The following is an 11,465-nucleotide window of genomic DNA, read 5'->3' as shown; positions in this document are numbered from 1 at the left end:
GCATTTAGCAGACGCTCTTATCCAGAGCAACCCCGAGTATAACTCATGTTAGTTTGATGGACAGATAACCCAACAATCGCTGGACTTCAGAGCTCTTAATTTTTTGATGACATGAAATTGCACGTCAGATATTCCAATGAGGTAATAGCTATAATGACTGGTTTATTTAGTACACGCCCTGCGGAGCATATGCTTCAGCATTCTGGTGTCTGTCTCCGCGCGTGTCAGACATTAGCGGAAAAACACTGAGCATTGTGTCCGACTGATTTGGGATAACATGTTGGGACGATAAACCGATAACGAATAATATGGCTTCCTGTGTCACAGACTGCGTCTCGAGACGCTTAAGCAATTTATTTGAGCAATTTGGGGGTTGTGTGGGCAGCAACCCCTTACCGTTTTTCATAATTCCTCTATTTCTCTCCGCTTGTTTAGGAGGGGGATTCTATTTTCTAGAAGACAGAGAGGCGAATGACATCGAGGATCAATTTACCCCGGTGAACGGACCTGCCAAGTACGAAAGACGTTTTGTCATGGAAAACTTTCCTTACAGCAATAATTCAATGTTTTCAAGTCAGAGGCTCTACACCGAAGGAACATATGCATCTTTCATAGCAAAAAATAAACGTAATGTACTGACAAATGAGGTTTTTAAAGAAATAATCACTTTGGACGAAACTATTCGCAACGTACGCGTGAAAGCCGACCAGGAGACAATAAACTTTTCTAACATTTGCGCCAAGTCGAATGATATGTGCGTCTCCAATGCGATATTAGAAATTATTGATTACAACAACGAAATGGTGCCGCAAACCAAAATTACATTTCCAACGTATAGGAACGGATCAGAAGTATATTTTCTGGGCTCTGAAGTCGGTGGAGTGACTCTGAGTGAAGATAATGTTGTCGAAAATGCTAAGGCAATAAGACTATATTACTATTTATGGGAAGATGAGGCCTATCGACAAAAAGTCAATTTATGGCTGGACGAATTCGTGAAAATTGTATCAAATTACACAACTGCAAATTCCTTTGAGGTATGTAGAATTCTCTTTTCGATCATGTTTAGCCTACTCCTTGATCAACTGATGCAACAGGGTTTGAACGTGCTCGTGAGAAGTGTATACTGTATTAATGTATATTAATTACAATATATAATAACGTATTATTAATATAATTTAAATATAATATTCATGTGTATTATCGTTGCAGGTGTCTTATTTCACTTCTCGATCACGGCAGGAGGAGCTTGAGGCAAATACAAAAGAAGTGATCCCTTTATTTTCAGTGACATACTTCCTTGTGATCACTTTCTCAATCGTATCTTGCTTGAGGTAGCCTACATTTTGTTACTTTGGATTCACACCATATTTACTGACTTTCTGGCCTATACTGTACATTGCTTCTGTAACAGTCGATTGGCTTATTTATCATAGCGTTACGCTATAACGTTTGAAAATTAATTACTCTCAATTATTTAGATTTTCTGTTGAGGTTATAGATAACTTGAGTTGAGTAGCATTAGTATTGTATTATCTCGTTAAACCAAGCAGACTGTGCAAGTCCAACATTTCAAGTGGTATAGAAAACTGATGGATGGACAGACTGGTGGTATTCTTGTTTATTTTCCAGGTTGGCCCAATGTACAGTGGGCTCCAAAATTATTGGCATCCCCTGGCAATACACTATTTTATTTTATTTTTTTACAAATACTGTATTTTATTCATGTTTCAATGGAACCAACCAAAATCATACATTCATTTAGGCCTAATAAAAAACCCAAATAAAGGTTTCATAATTAATGGCACCCCTGGTTTAGTAGGCTACATACTGCATCCACCTCTTACAAAGATAAGTGCATGGAGTCTTTTCCTGTAATACTAAACAAGGTCTGACAAGGTCAGTTCCATATAGCGGACTCAATAAAACTTAAATATAAACTTGAAGTCTGCCTTGCTTGAGCTTTATGCGGCATGTCCACAACAGTGAATCCTGAATCAGGTGATACAGATCAATCCAGCTCATATAGGTTTAAACTGGTTTAAACCCAAAAATGGGCAGTCATGGTGAACTTTAAAAGCAATTTCCAATCACACACAGAAAATAAATATTTAGCATGGAGTCCGGAAAACTGGGCTTTATTTTTACACAGCATACAACACATTTTTTCTTATATTCAATAAAAAAGCATACCTCAACTGTAGCACAGTAATGGGAGCTAGCTGCTTTGCCAAACATTATTGTGTTTGTTGTCACAAATGTAAAACAGGTGACCTATACATTTCCTGGATCATAACCTCGTTGACCACAATTGTGCTGGTGACGATGATATGCAGAACTACTAAAGATCTATGAAGCAAAATTTAAGCAGTGTACCCTAGTGTGCCTCACTCTCTCTAAATATTTTCAAATGGCTAAATTGTTGTAAATAATAAAATAATCATATATTTTATAAGTAATCAACTGTTTTGACTCATGAAACTTTTGCATCATTTTCAAAGTGACAATTACAATATTTTCATCAGTATAGTAAGATACGATAAGATAAGATATCCAGGGGGTCGAAAAAGAGTACAATGAAATTCCCTACTTAGGGACACAAAAATATGAACTTCCCTCCATTTTTGTCAGTTGCCCCTTTTCTGTAAAAATTTGTTTGGCTTTGAAAAACTACATTTTAAAGAAAGGTACGGGACAAAGATATTTATACTTAAAAAATCTATCAAATGTACAGTGCTGTGCAAAAGTCTTAGGTACCTGTATAACATTCTGTACAGATAAGATTCTTTCAAAATTTCAATGAAAGGTCCTAAATAAATACTATACATTCATACATTTAAAAACTGAATCAAATTAATATTTTTTGTGACCACCCTTCGGCATTAAAACTGCATCACTTCTCTGAGATAGCCAACGCTGTCCTGCAGTTCTATAAGACAATCAGCAGGGAGGTTGTTCCAAGCATGTTGGAGAACTTCTGCTGACTTTGGTTGGCTCCTTGCTTCTGATCTCAGATAGCCTTGATCAAGTTTTTATGTAAAAAGTAGTCAATTGCTTACAGTAATATGTTACTTTTTTAATTAAATACAAAAATGTCTCAGTATATAAGAAGACATTTGAGATTTCCAAATATTCATTTTCCAAAAGATTTAATTTTACAAACACACTGTATTAACCTACCATGACATTTGTTTTTTATCTTTCATTTTTATTGTCTTGGAATCTAATTTCATGAATTAAATTATGTAACCTATTGAATGTAAACTATTCATGTAAACAGTACAATCTCAGGTGTTATGCAAGTAACTGTTATTTTGACCCATAAAATGCTAATTAAATTACAGGAAAACACATCGATTATCAATTATACACAATAAGATGTATATTCTCCTCATTTATTTATGATTTACAAAAGAGTACCATTGGGACATAAAAGCACAGAATTCTTTGTAAGCAGTGCATTCACAGAATGTGGACAAGAAACAAAAATGTGAAACCACATCTCATTCAGTCTCACACTTAACTAAAAATAAATGGCATTCCTAATTGGTTGCTAGTCTAAACATTCATGCAGAATATGGTTATTTGAAACAAGTGTTTATGTCCTGGAAAATAATGCAGATATTATCGATTAACATAAAATGAACATACTTTACAATTGTAACATCAAACAACATTTACATTTGCTTAAATTGAACACAAACCGTTTGGGATCACCTCAAACATAGGAATGATTGTAATTGAGTAAGAAGTGACAAATTAAGGGAAGTAGTAGACATGTCGGGTTCAAGAAGCTTGCATATGTAGGCTACTGTATTTTCTCTCCATTGAGAATCTAGTTATCTTGTATAGTGTAAGCACAAAGAAATCCAGCCGATTAATTTGGCCCTGCCCAGCAAAAACATTCTCAAGCTATACGGGGAACCTCCATAATACATTATAAATATTTTCATAGCATTCTCAAATGTCCTTGTACAAATATACAATTTAATTTAAAATAATACTTTTATTTACTTGCTTTCTGATATTGCCACCACACTGAAACATTAAATTATGCCTTGGCCTATATTATTATTCATGACTTCCCAGTGCATGTCAAGAAAAATAATATAGGCCAAAGCCTAAAGTTTATATAATTTATATTTAATGTTTCAGTATGGTGGCATTATCATTAAGTAAATCAAAGTCATCTTACATGTGTATTATGTTTGCCTACCTTATATACATTTTTGTAGTACACCTTAGTACAACTTATCCTGATCAAGCAGTGGAGGGCAGATGGTTGGATTGCACTGGATGAGAGAGCTGGACAGAATTAATGGTGTCTGTTTCAAATAGATTTTGTTGGGGGATTAATTTGGGGTGTAGGTTACTATTGTGTAGGGAAAAAAAGTTATTGTACTGTCCGTTAGACTGTATTGAGTTATTTTCATCTTTAAATATTATTTGTGTATTGTTCGTGCATATGACAAATATTATTTGTGCATTGCCAGTCAGGGGTGTCCCACTGTATAATTCTTAGTCACATGAAATATGCAATTTTGGTTTCATATTTGATGGAGTTTTTATTTTATTTAAAAACAAATATTTTGTTAACTGAACAGCACAATTTGAGTTCATTCGACTTTATTAAGCCATGCCAACATATAATTATTGTCAGAGGTAAGAATCTTGAACCTTGACAGCTGAGCAAACTGAAGAGTGTGGTTGTGATCAGTTACCTAAGTTACCTAATTAGTTAATTTAATAAAAAAATGTTTTACAGTGAATGCCATGTTATCTGGGGAAGAACACAGTAATGATGAGAGCTTTTCTTTCCATTTAGTTTGTGGTGAATTGTAATAGTTGTTTCCTTTTTATTTTTTAAACATTTCATCAGGTTGGATCATGTATGGAACAAGGTGTGGGTGGCGACCTTTGGGGTCCTCTCTGCTGGTCTGGCAGTACTGTCCAGTTTTGGGCTGCTGCTGTACAGTGGTGTGCCCTTTGCCATGACTGTAGCCACTGCTCCTTTCCTGATACTTGGTGAGACATTTACATTTACATTTTAGTCATTTGGCAGATGCTTTTAATCCAAAGCGATTTACAAGTGTGTAGGTTCTTCCACAAGTTAAAGCATCACATCCATAACTAGTAAAATGCACGTTTTTTTTCTTTTTCGGGTTAGACAAGAGGGATATCGGAAGGGGCAGCTCGACCGCCAGGTGCTCATAGTGAGGGAACCATAAGGTGACCAGAGCTGGCAGACCGGAGTGGTCTAGCTAGATTCTATGTAAGGTGGGGCCGTCCCCTTAGCAGCCTGAAATGCCAACACTGCATGCGGCAATATGAAGCCAGTGGAGGCCAATGAGGAGTGGGGTGACATGAGCCGACCTGGGTTGACTGGTGATCAGGCGGGCTGCAGCATTCTGGACCAGCTGGAGGGGCTTGATGGCACAAGCTGGGAGACCAGCTAGGAGGGAGTTGCAGTAATCCAGGTGGGAAATGACGAGGGCCTGGACTAGGAGCCGGGTGGCTTTCTCCGTCAGGAGATGACGGATAAGGCGTATATTGTAGAGGAAGAACCTGCAGTTTCTGCCAGTGGAGGATACATGTGGAGCCAGGGTGAGGTGGTCATCAAGAGTCACCCCAAGAGTCTTGGCCGTATGGGAGGAGGATACCACAAAGTCCTCAACAATCAGTGAGAGGTCGATTGTCGGAGAAGACTTAGCAGGGATGTAGAGAAGTTCAGTGTTGGCAAGGTTAAGCTTCAGGTGGTGGGAAGTCATCCACGCAGAGATAACAGCCAAGCAGGCAGAGATCTGTGTGGTGACCTGGGTATTGGGGGGGGGAGGAAAGAAAGAGTTGGGTGTCATCGGCATAAGAATGGCAAGAAAAGCCATGGGAAGAGATAACAGAACCAAGACCATGACCGCGAGCAGGGCAGTCTCAGTGGAGTGGCCACTCTTGAAGCCGGACTGGTTGGGATTGTGGAGATTGTTCTGGAGAAGATAAGTGGACAGTTGGGAGCAGACCGCCCCTTCCAGAGTTTTAGTGACAAAGGATTGTGAATGGCATCTACCTTTTCAAAGAAAGAGACAAAGCCATCAGGTGTGGGAGGTGGGGGGAGGGGGGGCGAGAAGAGAGGAGAAGGTTGAAAACAGTTTGTGGGGATTAGAGGCGGCCGTGTTATTTTAGAGTAAAAGAAGGAAGATTTAGCTAGAGAGACAGAGAAATATAAAGATGATAGGAGGGTATGGAAGGAAGCTATATCACTGGGGAGACAGGACCTTTTCCATTTTCTCTCCGCTGCCTGCAGTTTGGTTCGGACAGCTCGTAGAGCATCAGAAAGCCAAGGACTGGGGGGGAGGCCTGGGCTGATTTGGTGGTGAGGGGACACAGAGAGTCACAGTATCGTTGGGAGACAGTCGAGAGAAAGACTCCGCAGATGGTAGGGAGGAGAGGATTGCAGACGAGAGGGTGGAGGTAGACAGGTGGCGTAGGTTACGCCGACAGGTGACAGTGGATGGCAGGAGAGATGGATGGGAGTTAGAGGACAGTGGAAGAGAAAAAGAGATGGAGTGGTCAGATATGTGGAGTGGTGTCACAGAGAGGTTGGTTGTTGTGCAGCTCCTTGTGAAGACCAGGTCAAGAAGGTTCCCTGTTTTGTGGGTGGGAGGAGAAAGTGTGAGGGTAAGGTCAAAAGAAGAAAGGAGGGAGGGAAAGGTAGACTGGGTGGACTCTGAGTTCAGGTTGAAGTCACCCAGGAGGATCAGGGGAGTGCCATTGTCTGGTGAGGAGCTAAGGAGGATGCATCTCATGCAAGAAGCTCCCCAGAGGACCCGGGGGGCAATAAACAACAATAATAGAGTTTTCATGGAAAAGTAACAGAAACTGCATGAAATTCAAAAGAGGAGAAGGAGAAGGATGAGGAGAAGACACTAGATCTCCATGAGGATGAGATTAGGAGACCTGTGCCACCTCCTCTGCCAGAGGTTCTGGGTGTGTGGGGAAAAAGAGAAGGCAGAGGAAAGGGCAGCTTGGGTCGCTGTGTTCTCTTGTGAGAGCCAGGTTTCTATTAAGGCAAGAATGTCAAGGTTGAGGTGGGAGGCAAAGGCTGATATAAATCTGTTTTCTGGATGGTGGACTGGCAGGTCCAGAGGCCACCAGCCACACAGAGATCAACACCAGCAGATCTGGGAGGGATGATCAGGTTAGAGATATTCCGGCCATGTTGGTGGGAAGCAGACCTCCTACCTGACTGGGACCTGGGGAGAGGAGAGAGGACAGGAATGGGGAGGAAACACATGGATAGAGAACTAGGGTGGACAGAAGGAATCCTATGCAGTGAGGTGAGGCCAGGCAGCAAAAACAATAATCAGGCTCTTAGACAGCCTTGATGGACACCCGTATGTAGACACCCTCGACTTTGTATGCCTGTGACTGTACACCGAGGCAAGTAGACGAGGCTGCTGCACCCAGCTGCCGCTGGTGCGCTACACAATCACTTAAATAACCAGCTGACACTGAGTCACAGAAAATGCTACTGGAGAACACTAATGCACACTGACGTGAGCTCAGCTGTGCCAGTAATTATACTGTGAACAGGGTGCAAACTAATGGCTCCTCCTACAACAAAAGCTGTGGCCTGCCAGCCAGTGGCGACAATAGCCTAACTCAATAGCCTAGCTCACCTGGGAGAATTAGACACACAACCAAGTTTCACTGCAATCTAAATAAACAGCACTTGTACTAACTAACAAACAAACAAACAAACAAATAAAGAGCAGAATCACACTATAGTGACTAATAAACTTAGTTAGAAATGGCACAAACAAATGATACTTAGCTAATCCTGGAGAAAATGCTACACTGGAGAACACTAATGCACACTAATGAGACATTTTACCTTAGGGTGTTATGTGCGACCCTGAGAACCCAGATGCAGACCACGGGATATTCCAAAACATAGTTTATTACAGTCCAACACCAAAGCCAAGAGATTACTAGACATTCAAGCCAAAACAAGATGCAAAAGGAAAATGGAAGAAACAAGTCAAAAATCCAGAAAATCAGAAGGCGAAGGTACATAGGGGGTAGGCAAAAATCATAGTCGAAAAAGCAGAATCAAGTCAAAACCAAATAAATAGAAGTGCAAACAAATCAGAAGGGCTAGGCAAACTTGGAAATCAGGCAAAGGGTTGTCAAAGAGAATCTCAAACAGGCATACTGGTAACTCAGCTCTGAATAATGATCAACATTCTGACAATGAACACTGCGGAGACTGAGGTTAATACATGAGGGAAGGTGACAATCAAGGCGGGGCCTCGGGTGTGACATACTGTTCAGAGGACCCAGAGGCAGACCAGGGAGTATGCAAAAACGTTGTCTTTAATCAGTCCAGAATCAGGCCAGGTAAACAGAGCTCAAACAATGCCAGAATTGAGATGCGAAAGAATGGTCATAGCAGGGGTCTATAATCCGAGAGTCACAGGCTGAAGTACAAAAAGGGCTAGGCAAAAACGAAGTTGAAGAATGCTGAAGGAAAAAGTCAAAAACCAAGGATAAGGCAAACTCGGTGTCAATGGCAAAGGGTGTCGTTCTTGAATCTCAAACATACAGGCTTTGATGAATCGGCGACTGGATATTGATCAACGTTCTGACAAAGAACATTGCAGAGACTGGGGTTTAAATACATGAGGGAAGTTGACAAAGTAGGCGGGGCACAGGAGTGAGGTGGGCTAAACAAATGGACAACAGGTTGAGAACATAATAGGGTAATGATACAATGAAAAGGGGGAAACGAAAATGCGGACTGGATGCACATAAATTAACACGTAGTCTAGTATTTCTGAAAACTGCATTTTGTCTTATTTTCTGTGGCTAATGGGCTAATGTTCGAAAATAATTCAAAAAGGAATTTCAGGGTCCTACCCTAGGCCTACAAGTAAACATTGACTGCATTAGAAGACATGGGACAGTTTGTGAAACAACTGTAACAAATGTAAGGCAAATATTACAGAATTTCAATGAACCGATGACTGTAAATGTTGATAAATTAATACATTTCAGTAGTATACCTCACTGATCCCACTATCTTCTACTCTCCTATAATCACAATTACTCAACTCTTCAACCTTAAAATATTCAAATGTAATCATGATATTTCACATTGTTTGGTACAGGGGTTTAGGGTTTTGCATTACCACTTTTGAACATTTATTCACTTCAAAGTCTGATGAACCATTTTTAAAATATAATTTTTAAAATTAATTCTGCATTAATGCTAACAAAACCATTGTTCTTCTTTCCAAGGGATTGGTGTTGATGACATGTTCATCATGATTTCCGCCTGGCAGCAGACCAACATTTGCGACCCTGTTCATCAGCGTCTGGCAGACACATACAAAGAGGCTGCCATGTCTATCACCATCACCACCCTGACAAATCTCTTGGCTTTCTACATTGGTCTCATGACACAGTTCCGCTCCGTGCAGTCTTTCTGTCTGTACACTGGAACAGCTATCCTGTTCTGTTACATCTACAATGTGACATTCTTTGGGGCTTTCATGGCACTGGATGGACAGAGAGAAGAAAAAGAATTGCACTGGTTGACGTGCAAAAAGGTTGAATTCAAAAACTCCATAGGAAGATATAAATGCAGTAGCAAATACTGTAGAGAATTACATGTTGAAACAGAAAGTACAAACAAAAAGAAGAAAGTACATTTAATCAATGACTTTTTTAGGGATTTCTATGGGCCTTTCTTAACAAAATTAGGGAGCAAAGCTTTTCTGACTCTACTTTATGCTACTTACCTGGCTGGCAGCATTTACAATTGCACCCAGATAAAAGAGGGTATAGACCTCAGAAACCTGGCCCCAGACACTTCCTATGTTGTTAAGTATTACAGTGATGAGGATTTGTACTTCAGTACATATGGTCCAAGTGTTATGGTGATTTTAGATGGTGAATTTCAGTATTGGAACAAAACAGAACGAGCCACTCTTAACTCAAGCTTGGAAATATTTCAAAGTCTACCATTTATTGACAAAAGCTTATTTGTGTCTTGGCTGGATATTTATGAAAATTATGCAAAAAACAGATTTCATATAAATAATGAAACTGAATTTAAATCACATTTACCTGGATTTTTAGAAAAAAATTATTTCAAGCAAGATGTTAACTTCACCAATGGCAACATTTATGCCTCCCGTTTTTTTATCCAGACTGTAAACATAACTGATGGTGATAAAGAAAAGAACATGTTGACTAAACTAAGAGAGGTTGCTGTAAATTGTTCTGATAAGAATAAGAATTATTATTTCATGGTTTATCACCCTGCATTCATCTACTTTGACCAGTATGTTGTCATAGTTAATAATACTATTCAGAATATTCTAGTGGCCACAGCAGCCATGTTGGTCATCTCCCTCTTGCTGATTCCAAATATTATCTGCTCTCTGTGGGTGACCTTTGCCATTGCCTCTGTCATTATTGGTGTTGTTGGCTTCATGACCTTATGGGATGTTAATCTTGATTCCATATCCATGATCAATCTGGTCATCTGCATTGGGTTTTCTGTGGATTTCTCTGCGCACATTGCTTATGCCTTTATCTCAAGCAGAGAAGTTAAACCCGATAAGAAGGCTGTCGATGCACTCCACAAACTAGGCTATCCCATAGTCCAGGGGGCTGTTTCAACCATACTGGGGTTGGTGGCGCTGTCCACATCTCCGAGCTACATCTTCAGAACCTTCTTCAAAATCCTGTTCCTAGTCATCCTGTTTGGGGCAGCACATGGAATTGCTTTCATTCCAGTTTTTCTTACTTTCTTTTTCTGCGACTCCTCTGCCAAAGTCAACAATGAAAATGAGGAAAGTGATGCTGGGTCAGATGAGATAAGGGTCACTGGGCAAAAATATGGAAATAATGATGCTTGGCCAAACAATGAGAACACGTATCGTCGGTCAGAAAATGAGAAAAACTATTCTGGGGCAAAAAATGCAGAAACTGCTGCTGGACAAAGGGACACAATCAACGGAAACATACACAGTTCTGCTAATCAAGGATATGCTCATGATATTCACTTGGACCCTGACTGTTTCTGACATTGGCCATTCTAAAATGGCAAGTTACAGGTAAGGAAAACCAGTGAAGGGTTTGGGTGGCGCTGTGATAACTGTGAGTTAATTCAGCTAAACAAGAGTAAGACTTGGGTTATCTTATTTTGTCCCCCTGACTCCACCTTAGCACTTAAGACTTTAGGGCCTCTGTCATCAAATATTCTCTCTTTGTGGTGAGTAGAAGCTTTTTTCAACTTAAAAGCAATTGCTAAATTAAAACTTAAGGCTCAGGAGATGCATGCCTTTATTTCTTCCCAACATAATCCTCTTCCATCTACAGCTAGTCCGAAATACAGCTGCTCAGCTTCTCTCTGGCACGAGGAAATGAGATCACATCACACCTACATACTAGCCTCTCTT

At 40.1% G+C, this 11,465-nt stretch overlaps 1 protein-coding gene across 1 annotated transcript; it reads left to right on the top strand.

The window, feature by feature from the left end:
- Positions 1-302: 302 nt before the first annotated feature.
- Positions 303-11,239, top strand: LOC133126587 (patched domain-containing protein 3-like). The gene is made up of 5 exons (XM_061238931.1): positions 303-1,037; positions 1,213-1,334; positions 4,880-5,025; positions 9,295-10,870; positions 11,233-11,239. Exons 1-5 carry the CDS (start codon positions 309-311, stop codon positions 11,237-11,239), a joined length of 2,580 nt encoding a protein of 859 aa, XP_061094915.1. The 5' UTR covers positions 303-308.
- Positions 11,240-11,465: the final 226 nt, after the last annotated feature.

Source organism: Conger conger, chromosome 4 (assembly GCF_963514075.1).
Source record: "Conger conger chromosome 4, fConCon1.1, whole genome shotgun sequence".
NCBI classification, from domain to species: Eukaryota; Metazoa; Chordata; class Actinopteri; order Anguilliformes; family Congridae; genus Conger; species Conger conger.
Note: the sequence above shows the minus strand (reverse complement) of the source record. Positions and strands in the feature narration are given on the sequence as shown.